The sequence below is a fragment of the Anas platyrhynchos genome, chromosome 8 (assembly GCF_047663525.1).
Source record: "Anas platyrhynchos isolate ZD024472 breed Pekin duck chromosome 8, IASCAAS_PekinDuck_T2T, whole genome shotgun sequence".
Classification (NCBI taxonomy): Eukaryota; Metazoa; Chordata; class Aves; order Anseriformes; family Anatidae; genus Anas; species Anas platyrhynchos.
Window position 1 is genome coordinate 28,253,743 of NC_092594.1, and position 13,695 is coordinate 28,267,437.

General features: G+C 61.7%; 2 protein-coding genes and 1 long non-coding RNA gene across 3 annotated transcripts; 2 read left to right on the top strand and 1 right to left on the bottom strand.

Annotated features, from left to right (window-relative positions):
- Positions 1 to 375: 375 nt before the first annotated feature.
- On the top strand, positions 376 to 5,239 carry MPL (MPL proto-oncogene, thrombopoietin receptor). Its single transcript, XM_072042154.1, is given in 13 exon segments — positions 376 to 502; positions 505 to 609; positions 2,237 to 2,366; positions 2,460 to 2,635; positions 2,779 to 3,032; positions 3,099 to 3,255; positions 3,389 to 3,518; positions 3,804 to 3,976; positions 4,073 to 4,215; positions 4,296 to 4,455; positions 4,550 to 4,637; positions 4,754 to 4,841; positions 4,927 to 5,239. Coding segments are annotated over 13 exon segments (1,932 nt in total). The 3' UTR covers positions 5,128 to 5,239.
- Positions 503 to 5,192, bottom strand: LOC119717588 (uncharacterized). Its single transcript, XR_011811214.1, has 3 exons — positions 5,089 to 5,192; positions 2,226 to 2,309; positions 503 to 1,115 (listed from the first exon to the last, which is right to left on the bottom strand). It is a non-coding gene; the product is annotated as an uncharacterized lncRNA (long non-coding RNA).
- Positions 5,240 to 5,367: 128 nt separating the features above from the next.
- On the top strand, positions 5,368 to 11,056 carry CDC20 (cell division cycle 20). Its single transcript, XM_038182847.2, has 11 exons — positions 5,368 to 5,469; positions 5,830 to 6,032; positions 6,554 to 6,699; positions 7,433 to 7,529; positions 7,967 to 8,095; positions 8,307 to 8,503; positions 9,184 to 9,278; positions 9,633 to 9,864; positions 10,063 to 10,188; positions 10,353 to 10,470; positions 10,788 to 11,056. Exons 2-11 carry the CDS (start codon positions 5,834 to 5,836, stop codon positions 10,964 to 10,966), a joined length of 1,518 nt encoding a protein of 505 aa, XP_038038775.1. The 5' UTR covers positions 5,368 to 5,469; positions 5,830 to 5,833; the 3' UTR covers positions 10,967 to 11,056.
- The last annotated feature ends 2,639 nt before the right edge of the window (positions 11,057 to 13,695 follow it).

Genomic DNA, 13,695 nt, shown 5'->3' on the forward strand with positions numbered 1-13,695 from the left:
CCCCTGTGGCATGGTGTGGACATGTGCCAGCAGCTCCCCAGCCCTGGATGGTGCTGCAAGGCAAGGTGGGTCCGTGCAGAGCTGCGAGAGGCAGCGTGGGGTGGGATGGAGCCGGAGCCGCTGCCTGGTGCCCCATGCTCCGACGTGCCAGCAAGGACACGGGTGTTACAGAACACCCAGCAGCCTGCCCAGCCCCGAGCAGGGGCCTCCCTACTTTCTCGGGGTTGTTTTTCTTCCCACCCCAGCCTCCCGGCGTGCCGGTAGCCACAAGGGCAGGACGTGCCGCCTATCTGATGGGAGCAGTCTCTCTTGGCACTGCGGCTGGCGGCGCAGGGGCCGCGGCACGGTGGTTTTGGGCACGGGGAAGTGCCGGCGATGGGGCGGGGGGAGCCTCCAGCCAGGCTTCCTGAGCAGCACAGCCGACACTTCCCAGATAAAGGTATCGCCCCGAGGAGCCGCAGCAGCAGCCGGGGCGCTGGGAAGCACCGAGCACGGCACGCGGGATGGTGGTGGCCTGCCTGCCCCGGGGCTGGCTGCCTGTGCTGCTCACCATGGTCCTGCTGAGCCTCCGCAGCCCCACGGTGGCCCCTGAGCTGGTGACATCCCAAGGTAGGACCTGGGGGCCTTCTTAATCCCCCAGGAGGGTCAGAGGGGAGCTGGCGTGCTGGCCTGGCAGGGTGCAGAGAGACCCCCGCAGCAGGCAGGAAGGTGTGGGATCGGGGAGGGGGCACCCAGGTGTGCTCGGGGTGGGCGATGGAGCCCCCACTCCCCTGTGGGGTGCCTCCCTCACTGCAGAAAGGACCTGGCAGCCCTAAGGAACGGTTTTGGGGTGGCAGCTGCCAGCCGTGTGGCATCATGTTGGGCTCCCGATGACAAGGTGTGAGCAAAATCCCAGGGCACGGCTCTGCAGCGCAGCAGCAGCACTGCTGGCTCAGCGCGGTGCTCCTGGGCCAGCCTCGCAGCCCTGAGCGCCGTCACCTTACCTCCCCGCTGGGATGCTCCCACCCAGCCCTGAGCTGGCCCCACCGGGCTCCCTGCTGCTTTGCTGCCCACTCTGTTAGCCTCAGGTCCATCCGCATGGCCTTTGAGCCCCTCTGTAGGTCTTCGAACCCGTTCTGTAACACCATAAAAAGCATTAACAGATTCACTGAACAGAACGGTGGATCTCGTGCTTCATCTTTTCACACCCACCCAAGGTCTCTGCCCACCCTACTACAGCAGGGCAGGCTCTTTAAGTCTCTCCCATAGGGGCAGTGGGAGGAAGGGGTTTGGGGTCATCCTCTGCCTGCAGCCTCTCCACCCCTATACCACTGCAGTGCTGCCAGCGCGATGCCTGAGGGTGCTCCGTGCAGGCTGCGGAGCACTGAGCTTTCCTAGGAAACTGAGCACTGAGCAGAGATGCTCTGGTACCGCAGCGCCGTGGGATGCAGCCGGAGCAGGGGGACACAGGTCTCTGCGCCACCAGGCTGCAGGGACCCAGCCACCCCGTCCCATGTCCCATCCCGTCCCCCGGGGCTGGGGGAGGCGCGGTGCTGGCAGGAGGCCAGAGCAGGCCGGGGGGGCCGGGAGGGTGCGAAAAGGGAAGAGCAGGTAGGAGGGAGGCTGGCGGGGAGCGGCTGTGGTCTGCGGCCAGGGGACGTGGGCTGGGGGAGGAAGGCGATGCTGAGCTGGGAAAGGAGGAACAGGGCCAGGGGTCGGGGCAAGGTAAGGGGCAGGGAGAGCGAGGGGACACCTGGCAACGACATCGGGGGGCTGCGGTACTCTTACGGTCACTCCCTTCTCCTGGGGAGGGCTCAGCTGGCAGCGCAGGGGAGCGACGCTCCAGTTTACCCCTGCAACAACCGGGAGGAAGCGGTGCAGAGCCCCAGAGCCCCCCGCAGACCCCGGGCCGGGGCTGACACCCCCCGTGCTCAGCGCTGTGCGCCCCCACGCCAGCCCCAGGCCCCTGGGGCGCTGCTCCTCCTTATCACACTTCCGCGCGCCTTCCGGCGTGAGCAGGGCAGGGGTGCTTCCCGCTGATCTCCAGGGCCCGGCCGAGCCCCCTCCGACCGCAGGGCTATTTCGGGATGGTTGTTTGTCCCAAAGGACCCTGTGTGCTGGGGAGGGGGGAGCGGGGCTGCCAGCCCGGGTCGCGGTGATGTGCGTGTCCCTCCCTGCGGTGCCACGCTGCCAGGGGCTCGGTGGGATGGGGACAGTGCTGTGCCCGGGGGTGCCTTCATGCCCACCCTCCTGCCAGACGCTGCGCTGCTGGAGGAGGTGCGCGAGGACATCCTCTGCTTCTCCCGCTCCTTCGAGGACCTCACGTGCTTCTGGAATGAGGAAGAAGAGGCGAGCGGGATGAGCCACTTCTACTACTGGTACAGCAGGTAGGACGTGGCCCGGCCCAGCACGCGGAGTGCTGTGGGGTCCTCCACCTGGCCCCAGGCCCAGGGTGCTGGAGGACCCCGTCTGTTCCTCAGGGACGTGCCCACAGTGTGCGCAGTCTCCACACAGCGCCGCGAGGCCGGCGGGACGCGGCACGTCTGCGCCTTCCCCAGCCAGGACGTGCGGCTCTTCGCCCAGCTCCACGTCCTCGTCCTGGACGCCGCCACCAACCAGACCAGGCACCAGCGGGAGCTCAGCGTGGACGTGGTGGGTGAGTCCCTCCCGTGGCACAACACCAGGGCACCGGGACCGTCCCTACAGCTGGGCCCCTTCCAGGGGCTGGCAGCACCTTGCGCCTCAGCAGGGCCGGGGGTGCCCGTGCAGGAGGGGAATGCCACGGCACGTTCCCTGCAGGTCTCATCGGCCCCCCGGTGAACATCAGTGCCCGCTGGGCCGGAGCCACGGGGCAGCTCCACGTGTCGTGGCAGACACCACTCCCTGACTACCCAAACTTCTTCCTCTACGAGGTGCGCTACAGCGCCGTGAGCCCCCACAGCACGGCATGGGACCCCAGCAAGCAGCACACCGGGGATCCCCGCACCCCTCTGAGCAGCAGCACCCACACACCCACGGCCGGGGGAGCCGCAGTCTCCCCGCAAGCAGGGCAGGTAGGTGCAGGGGCTGGGGGCTCGGGGGCCACAGCAGCCCCCCAAAGCCCCATGCCTCTCCTGCAGGACCTGGTGCTGACCAACACCTGGGTGGTTCTCCAGCACCTGCGGCCGGGGGTGAGGTACCACATCCAGGTGCGCACCAAGCCCGACGGCACCTCCATGGACGGTGTGTGGGGGCCCTGGTCGCAGGCGGTGGCTGCAGAGACACCCCACTCCTCTGGTGAGAGGCCGGGGGCTGCCAAGCACCCACACCCGGGAGTAGGTCCTGGGGTAGGTGAGGTGCAGAATCTGGGTTTTGAGGGGCCAGGGCAGGGGAAGCAGCCCCCTCCCTGCCCCGGCTCTCGCCTGCCCAGGGGACATCGGGCTGTGCTGCAGCACCCCTGACCTGCAGCACGTGCGCTGTGAGTGGAGCTGGGACCCCGCGGAGCACAGCAGCTCCCACGAGCTCTTCTACCAGGAGACTCCACGTGGGGCTGGCATAAGGTGAGGGGCACGGTGGGGATGCGGTGCTGGCATGGAGCAGCGGTGTCCCACATCCCGCACCATGCCACCAGGCACCGTGCCCTGCTCCACCAGCATCAGCCTTGCACCTCCCCGCCACCTCCCCTGGCCACGCTGCCGCTCCGACCCCGACTTTCCTGGGCAAGAGCAGGAGGGAGGCAGCGCCGGCTGGGGGACAGGGGGCTCTGTCCCAGAGCAGGGCTGGCAGAGGGTGATGGCAGCGGTGCCACCAGGGCAGGGCTCACAGCCTGCTCGCTCACCATGCAGGGAAGACATGTGGCAGCGCTGCGAGGAGGCCAGCGTGGGGACGCAGGGAGCCCACTCCTGTACCTTCCAGCCCAGCAATGCCAGTGCCATCGCCGTCCTGCTGAACATCACCCGGCCCCACGGGCTGCCCGGGCTCAGCTACTTCCAGGATCCCTTCTGGCTGCACCAGGCCGGTCAGTCCCAGCACCAGCACAGCCCCGGCCCTCGCTCAGCGGCTGGGTACAGGGTGCCAGGGTAGGGTGCCAGTAACACGGCCCCCATCCCCGCAGTGCTGACGGAGGCCCCGCAGCTGGTGGAGGCGGCGGTGGCACAGGGCCAGCTGAGCCTGCAGTGGCTGCCGCCCCTGGAGCAGCTGGCGGAGCAGCTGGATTACCAGGTCCGCTACACGGCCGGGAGCAGCCCGGACTGGAAGGTACCCCCAGCACGCAGCCCCGCGCCCCGCGGCAGCCGGGGGCCGGAGCAGCCCCGTCCCCAGCCGGGCTCATCCCGCAGGTCCTGCAGGTCCCGCGGGCGGCCCGGGGACAAGTCCTGGACCTGCGGCCGGGCGCCCGCTACCGCGCCCAGGTGCGGGCCCGGCCCGTGGGGCCGCGGTACCGGGGCAGCTGGAGCGCCTGGTCCGAGCCCGTGGCGGTGGACGCCTCGCCCGACGCCGGTAAGGGCCGGGGCCGGGGGCCGGGGACCGGGGGCCGGGGGCGCGGCGGGGGCTGGGGGAGCGCCCGTCCCACGGCCGCCGCTCCCCGGGGCAGGCTGGGTCGTGCCGAGCGCCACGCTGCTGCCGCTGGGGATCGCGGGGGCGCTGCTGGGGCTGCGCTGCGCCTTCCCCGCGCTCTGCAGGTAAGGACGGGGCGGGAATGGGGGGCAGGGGGGGGGCAGCGGGGGCAGCACCCGGTGCCTGCCCGGCCCTGCCCTGCCGGGCCCTGCCCTCCACGCCCGCCTCTCCCCGCGCCCAGCACCGTGAAGCAGCGGCTGTGGCCGCCCGTCCCGGACCTGCAGCGCGCCCTGGGCAGCTTCCTGCACGACAGCGGCAAGCAGGGGCAGGTGAGGGGCGGGGAGGGGCTGGGCTGGAGCCCCCCCGGCTCCCCCCAGCCCGGGCCGCCCCAACCGTGCCGGCCGCCCCCCGCAGGCGCTGTACAAGCAGCCGGCGGAGGAGGCGGTGCTGCCCTGCCTGCTGGAGGTGCTGCCCGGCCCCGCGGCCGCCCTGACGCCGCCAGCGCCGGAGCCCACCGCCGGCCGGCCGCTGCCCCGCGCCGGGGCGCCCAGCACGGACATCGCCAACCAGTCCTACCTGCTCGTCAGCGGCTGGGAGCCGCGCGGGCCGCCCTGAGCCGCCCCCTCCCCATAAACCGCGACCAGCGCTGCACCGCCTCCCCGCCTCCTCCTTCCTTCGCGCCGCCCCCCTCAGCGACAGCAACACCCCCCCCTACCCGTCCCCCACCACCCACCGACTGCCGAGCCGGGGGGCGGACCCGCCTCTTTTCCCCGCCTCTTTTCCCCGCCCACTTTCGCGCGGCTCCACCAATGGCGGCGCGGCGCGCGGGAGGGGTCGCCATGGCGACGGGCGGCGGTTTGGGTTTGAAAGGGCCAATGGGAGGGGGAGGGGGCGGCCGAGGGGGGGATTTAAAGGCTGAGGGGAGCGGCGGGGCCCGAGCTGCCAACGGACGGGGAGGTGAGGGGATGGGGGCGGTGAGGGGGCTCTGAGGGGACCGGGAGGGTCCTGAGGGGATGAGGGGGAGCCCTGAGGGGACCCTGAGGGGACCGGGAGGGTCCTGAGGGGATGGGGGGAGCGCTAAGGCGACCGGGGGGGCGCTGAGGGGACAGGGAGGGTCCTGAGGGGATTGGGGGGGGCGCTGAGGGGATCCTGAGGGGATGGGGGGGCTGAGGCGACCGAGGAGCTGAGGAGGGGTCCTTGAGGGGATGGGGGGGTGCTGGGGGGGTGCTGAGGGGGTCCCTGGGGCTGGGGGGGGGTTCCTGGTGCTGAGGGGGTCCCTTCGCGGAGCCCCCCCATCAGGCCGCTGCCGCCCCGCAGCGCCATGGCGCACCTGGTGTTCGAGGCGGACCTGCACGGGCTGCTGAAGCTGGACACGCCGATCCCCAACGCGCCGCTCGCCCGCTGGCAGCGCAAGGCCAAGGAGAGCGGAGCCCCCGGGCCCGGCGCGGAGGCCGGCCTGTCACCCATGAAGCCGGCCAACCGCCTGCCCAGCGGCAGCAAGACGCCGGGCAGGACCCCCGGTGAGAGGCGGCGGGAGGGGTGCTGGGGGGCTGCTGGCTGGAGCTGGGGGCTCCCGGCCTGGTTGGGGCTTGGGCACGGCCCCCGGGGTCGCTCCCGTCTCGCCGGGTGGGCAGAGCCGCGTGGTGGGGCTGGGATCAGCCGGGCCCCGTGAGGTGTGAGCTGCGGCTCCCTGCTGGGGCTCGTGTGGGAGGGCTGCGCCTGCTGGCTGCGTCCTGCGCTGCTGCAACGGCCTCTGCCCTCCCTCATCTCTGGGCTCCGGAGATGTTGTTTGACTACAGCTCAAGGTGTTATCTGCTGTGAGGCCCTGACCAGAGCTCAGTGCCTGCTCTGCAGGGAGGAGGCGAGAAATAGGAGATAGCTGTGACTCGGATGGGTTGTGTGCTCTGAGCCTTGATAAGGTCGTGGGACTTGTCAGGTTGGATGTAACGCAGGCTGTGCTGGTGGAATGCTGGCTTGGTTTTGTGGAAAGCTTGAATACAGTGTTCAATACCTCTAAGACAATGTGTGTGTGTGAACGCAGGTAAATCTGGATCCAAAATCCAGAGCACTCCAACAAAAGCTGGGGGGGACCGTTACATTCCCAACCGCAGCACGATGCAGATGGACATGGCCAATTTCCTCCTAACCAAAGAGAATGACCCTGCTGAAGACTCCCCTACCAAGAAGGTGAGCACATTGCTTTAGGATCATGGCTGTTGCCAAACACCTCAACCTCCATGATCTTTCATGGGTAAGCAGACTCCAAAAGTAAACATACGGGGGTGACAGCACCAGGCACTTCCAGCACTGGGCTTCAGGAGCCTGGGGTGAGGTGGAAGCTGTAGTGCCTGCAAATGGGACAGGTACACAGCTGCTCTCTAAGGATCTTTGCTTATGCACAGGGAAGAAGAATGTAGAGCCTTAGACCTCCGCTTCTATTGCAGTCTGTGTGGTTTCTGGTAGCAAAATTTGGGCTATTGATTCTTTTAAATAGGGCATGTTACAGAGACCAAAGCTGAGAGCCTGTGCACAGTGAAACTGCTGGTGGTAGCTGTTCTAGGACAACGGCTGCATGGAGAGCTGTTCTGGAATGTGTATGCTGTGCTCTGCAATGTGTTTATGAAGCATTTGGTCCCTTATGGCTGTGGCTTTCCCCACTGGCCATGAGACACTGAATTTGCCACACCTCAACATGAAAATCTGAGCAAGATATAGTGCCAGTGTCTGAGGGAAAAAATGTGCTAAATCTGTTTTGAGCTGCCTGTGTGCAGCTGACTCCCACAGCACAGCCCAATACATCCTGATTCCAGGAGAAGGAAGAGGGCTCGGGTGTATTTTCTACTAGCTGTAGTTCTGTCGAAGGGGTGGCATGGGCTTTGCATTTGAAGTGAGTCTTGCTGAAGGTGGTTTCTCTCTCTAGGAGCAACAGAAAGCCTGGGCAGTGAATCTTAATGGCTTTGATGTAGAAGAGGCGAAGATCCTCCGCCTCAGTGGGAAGCCACAGAATGCTCCTGAAGGTACGATGCAGGGTCTAGGGGAGTGGGTCCGCTGGGGGGCTGCAACATAGAGGCCCTGTGTTTGGCCATGGGAGGGATCAGCTGCCTGCTTCTCAGAGTTCTGTGCACACTGGGTCTCCCATCCAGGTTTCCTGAGGTCATCTGATGACTGCCAGTTGTTAACATGTCACATGGGTGACAAATCTTCCTGATGTCTGCAAAAGCTTTAGACTCCCTAGGCCAGAAAGTGTGCAGCAATGGTCACTGAACATACTGGGATTAAGGAACTGGAACCCACCTTAGCTCAGCAGTTAATTCTGTCAGTGATGGTAGCACACGGTGCTGTTCTGAGCAGTTCTCTTCTCTAGGACTTCATTTTCACTGAAAGGGTTTTCTAGTTGAGTGGGTGGTCAGGAGGAAACTAGCTCAGGATAACCAAGCTGTTTCTCTGCACACAGGCTATCAGAATAACCTGAAAGTGCTCTACAGCCAGAAGACTACACCTACTTCCAGCAGGAAGAACGGTAGATACATTCCCTCAATGCCAGACCGGATCCTGGATGCACCTGAGATTCGCAATGACTATTGTGAGTAGCCTGCAGTGCTGAGTGCTGTGGTCACTCTGCACAGGAGTGCAGTTCCTAGGGTCAGTGTGATCTGAACTGGACATCTCTAATTTGGCTGTTGCAGTTTCTCATGCACCCAGACTGGCACTGACTGCTTCTGAGGTGTAGCCTGTGTATAGGCAGGGCTCTGTGGGTCAGCACTGTGTGACCTGCATTCTCTTCCAAAATGCAGATCTGAATCTCATCGACTGGAGCTCTCAGAACTTCCTGGCAGTGGCTCTGGACAACTCCGTCTATCTGTGGAATTGTACTTCTGGGGAAATCATCCATCTGCTGCAGATGGAGCATCCAGACGATTACGTGTCCTCTGTGTCATGGGTTAAAGAAGGAAACTACCTTGCTGTGGGTACAAGTAATGCTGAGGTCCAGGTGAGTGCAGCGGAACTAGAGGGGCTGTCTAAGGGTTGCTGGAGCTGTGGGGCCTTGGAACACAGGCTTGGCTAGCACAAGCAGGATATGGCGCACACTACTTGCCTGTACCCTGAGGCTGGGGGAGGGAGTACTCTAGGACTGGCTGGAGTTCAGTGAGCTGCAGCTCTGGGTGGAGAACTGAGGGGTGAAGTGGGTGACTTGACAGAGGCCTGTAGGGAGCATCTCAGGACAGTGTGCCCTGCCACGTCAGCAACAATAAGTATTGTCTGAAGGTATCCTTGTGTTCATGTCATCAGGAAGTAGCACAAATTCAAATTGTTTTACCAGCTGTCGTGTGCTGCCACTCTCCAAAAGGCTTTAAGGGCCCTTCACTGCAATGAATCCTTTCTGCAGCCCTGGGACCACCAGAGGTCGTGGCCTCTGTCCTGTGATTCTGAGGGTGCAAAGACTGTTACAGGGTAGAAGTGTTCCCATCCAGCTGTGGCCAGTGACCAACTGCAGCAGCAAGGCAGAGCTTCCAACACCTGCAATAACTATTGTTCTGTGTACATGAGATAAATTTCAGTTTCCATACTGAAAAGGTTGAATGCCAGAGCCTGTGTAGTAAGGTTCACTGGGAAAAGCAACAGGGCCGAGTTTCCTTATCCTTTGGAGAACTCATTGCTCTGTCTCTCTAGCTGTGGGACATACAGCAGCAGAAACGTCTCCGAAATATGGTCAGCCATTCTTCCCGCGTGGGCTCCCTCAGCTGGAACAACTACATCATCTCCAGGTAAAGCTGTGTGTGGCACTGAAGGACAGCATCCAGCTGTTGGAGCTTCCTGTTCTAGATCTGTCAGCGCTGTGGATTAGTGACTGCAGGAGCTGCTCTGGGTTCAGGGGTTCTTACCACCTCTCTGAAGGCTCTTACTCAGCCTGTTCTGTTGGGATTTTGGGGAGGCCTCTACTTTCTGCCCTCTGTGCTGAAGTTACGAAGTTTCTGCAGCTGCCTCACTCATGTCAGGAGGCCAATAGTGCTGGTTGTGCAGGCTGAAACCCAGCAGCAGGAAGGGCAGTCTTGGAACAGCACAGAAATGGCTTTTGGTGAAAATGTGCCTCTCTGACCCTGCAAACCTCCTCCCTACAGCGGGGCACGGACTGGTCACATCCACCACCATGACGTCAGAGTGGCGGAGCACCACGTGGCCACACTTTCTGGCCACACACAGGAGGTGTGTGGGCTCAAGTGGTCCCTAGATGGCCGCTACCTGGCCAGCGGTGGCAATGACAACCTAGTGAACATCTGGCCAGCCACCCAGGGAGACAGTGGCGACTATGCTCCTGTACAGACCTTCACTCAGCACCAGGGCGCTGTCAAGGTGAGTGTGGTTCTGCTGCGGGTTGGGCGCGTGTCTGCACAAAGTGGGTGTGCAGCACTTGCTGTACCCTTGCCTGGTGGGAGGGAGGCTGCTGTGTGCAGAGGCTGCTGTGGAGCTGTTGTGGCCTGGGCGCTGGGATGTGCAGCTAGGGAACAGGCTGCCTCTTGTGCCTCTTACAATGAACCCTTTCTTTCTCAGGCGGTGGCCTGGTGTCCATGGCAGTCAAATGTTCTAGCCACCGGGGGTGGAACGAGCGACAGACACATCCGCATCTGGAATGTGTGTTCTGGCACCTGTCTCAGCGCTGTTGATGCTCATTCCCAGGTGAGACAGGCGTCAGCTCGGTGACAAGTTCCTTCTGGCAGGGTGCCTACACATGTACTGGCTCCTGATTCCCGGGGCAGGGGGAGCCATCAGGGGCTCATCCCTTGGTGGTGAGCTTTGGCACAAGTGGCTTATAGCTTACCCGCACTTCTGCCTCTTCCCAGGTCTGTTCTATCCTGTGGTCAACAAACTACAAGGAGTTCATTTCAGGCCATGGCTTTGTACAGAATCAGCTGGTGATATGGAAGTACCCGACGATGACCAAGGTCACTGAGCTCCGAGGTAGGCTGGGCCCTTTGCCTGGGGGAAGGGAGGGTGGGTGTAACCCTCAGCTCAAACAGCCTGCTGTGGGTCTGGTCGGAAGTACTGGTGGTCGAGAATGGTGCTGAGGGACATGCTGCTAGAGGGAGGCGTGCCTGAGGGACGTTCAAGCACTCCAAATGCATACCCAGGATATCAATTCAGAGGGCCTCAGCATGATGTGGGGACAGTGATGCGGACTGCTGGGGCTTATGGGATACATGGGAGCAAAATGGGGAGGAGAAGGGGAGCAAATGTGGTTGTGTTCAAAGCACAGCCCTGACCGCACACCTCCTCAGGTCACACCGCAAGAGTCCTGAACTTGACCATGAGCCCTGATAGCTCAACGGTGGCATCAGCAGCTGCTGATGAAACGCTGCGGTTCTGGCGCTGTTTTGAGATGGACCCCATAAAGAAGAAGGAAAAAGAGAAGGCAAACAGTGCCAAAACCAGCATCATTCACCAGGGCATCCGATGAGTGCACAGGGTTGCTGTGGGAGGGGGGTAAATGAGCTTATACACTGTACAGTATTTTAAGTGTTAATGTTAATAAACAGCTTCAGTTTGCTTTTTTCTTCTTATGGAGTTTCCTGGAAGCAAAGAGCATCCAACTCTTCCCTGAGGTTTTGTTTTCTGGGCACCTTGTGGAGCTCTCTGTCTACAGAGGCAGGGTGCAGGCAGCCTGAGCCCAGCACAGCCCTGAAGCTGTGGCAGATGCTGTGGGGAGGCTGAGCTTCTGCCCCTCAGGGTGGGTGTGTCACCTGCCACATTCTTGAGCTGGCACTGTGCAGCTTCACCTGCGGGTCTGCAGCTTGCTTGCACCCCACATGGGGACGCTGTAACAATGAAAAACAGCAGCTTGTGGCTCTGGTTTTGCAGCAGTAACCTTAAGCTGAAGTTACTGTCTAGTATCAAACTGAGCCCTATATCCAGCCCTGCTGTGGAAGAGGGAATATCCCAAACTTCTCAGCTTCTGCAGGGCTGGGGACCTGCTGCTGCCTGCTGTAGCCAGCTGTGATGGGTTAGCAGCGAGGCTTCAGTTAAAAGCAAAAGCACAGCTTCTGTATCCTGCCTCTTGGTGAGATGGGCATGGGTGTGTTTGTGCCTCCACATACAGCTGGGGCAGAGGTTGCCCACTGGGCACCGTAAGCCTGTATGCTGGTTCTGCTGCCTGTGTGCTGGAGCGGGGAGGTCCCCAAGGGCAGAAATACCTGTTCCTGCAGAGGTCAAGAAATATCAGGTAGCTGGGATTTATGAGCGCAATGTTCCTGTTGCAGAAGGTGGGGTAGAAATGCAGCTGTACTCACTCCACTAACTGTGATGCCTGATGCAAAACAAAGGTGCTGTTAGTTTACGTTGTCACAGCCAGCCTGGTTGCCATGTGCCAGCAGTCCAGTTCACTGCCCTGGGTTGTCTCTTAGAGCAGCCCTCATTGCTCTGGGGGTAAGACCTAGTGCCAAGCAGAGCCTGGGCACAAGGCAGCAGTGGTCAGCTGGGACTAGGTGCAAAACTTGACCTCCCAGCACTTAAGTCCCCTGCTGAGCTATGCTGCTGCAGCTGGGGTGGGCGCATATTTGAGCCTTTACCAGAGCAATGAGCAGCCTGCCCAGAGCTGCTCTGCTCCTCAGCACGCTGGAGCTGTGCTATCTGAGGCTGTGGGACTGCACCAGCCCCATCAAGCCTGTCCTTCAGCTGCACCTGCCTCAGCACAGCCAGGGGTTGGTTGGGGAAGCCTGAGGCGCTGCACAGCCTGATTATCACCTTGGCCCATGCAAAGCAACACAACAAAGCCTGTGCCACCCATGGGCCTGTAATTAGCTGCAGGTGGATTAGTGTTTTCCCCTTCCTCTTACCACAGCACCATGCTGTATGGGGTGCCAGGTTCTGCCTCTGCTGTTTAAGCTGACCAAAGCCTTCACAGGAACGCAGCGGTGGTGCCAAGCTGTGCTGTGCCAGGGCCAAGCCAGCACATCTCCGACCCCACCAGGGGAGGTCTGGACCTGATGGGGCACAGGGCACGGCCTCAGCAGGACAAGCACCTGAGCCAGGTGCCTTCCTCAAGGGGCTGTTGGTGCACCCCACTTTGGCCACCTGGAAGCATAAAGAAAAGCTAGTGGAGGAAAAAGTGACTTTCAGAAGCAAAACGCTGGGTCCCATGAGGAAGAACCCAGATAAAAGGTCTGGCCTGTCCCAACCCAGACCTGGGCTGCTTATTTAAGAGCTTTGGTGCCGGAAGTTAAGAGTTGCCCTGTGGCATTCACTGCTGAGCTGTGTTTGTCATAGGTGCCTGTCTCTGGGAGAAAGGCTTTGCATGCCTAAAAGCTGGTGTAGTTTTTCCACCTAGCCCAACGTCAGAGCAGTTTGTCTTCCTCAGGGCTCATCTTGCCTCTGTCCTCAGCACACACCCACCCCCAGAAACTTTGCCTCACCCACCCCTTGAAAGCCCTCTGAGCACTGCTGGCAGGGGACAGCCATGCAGTGCTGTGCCCTGGGTGAGAGGAGGAAGGCGCGGGGCTCTGACACAGCAAGCCCAGGAGCCAGCCATATAGGGTGTGAACGCAGCTCGGAGCAACCCCTGTCATGGCCGGGACAGGGAATAAATCACCGAGCGCTGCAGCCAGCCCATGGAAAGATCACAGCGAACTGGAACAATGGGAGGAAGGGAGAGCAGAGCACACGGAGGAACAGCCCCTGTTTTAAAATACCAAGTGCAAGTAGTTTAAACCACTGTTACTATTTTGGGCAAAAATAAAGACAGTCCTGTCTTTACTAAGAGCCAGCTGGGAGGGGCAGGGAGGGGAAAGGAGGCTCAGCAATGGCATAGAGCCATTGGGGCTGGCCTGCCTCCTCCAGCTCCTGAAGCTGTGACTCTTGAGACCCCAAGTAACACTACACAGACTGCAGCAGGGACTAGAACTCCCCTGGCCCATGGAGCAGCAGTAGTAATTAGGAGAACACTTGCACATGGCAGTAGCCTCAACCCCCCTTTAGGGCTTAATTAATAGGAGGGCAATGAGCCCTGTCTAACTGGGCAGTGCAGAGCTTTCTCTGACACCAAGCCCTGCCACAGGGCTGTGGCTGTGTTTCCACTGCAGCCCTCCCACACCACAACCCAACCTACACTGAAACTCGGCTTTGGCAGCCTGCTGGGCTCAACCGTTCCTCCCAGCCACAGCCAGGAGCAGCAGCCGGAGCTGGTTACCTGCT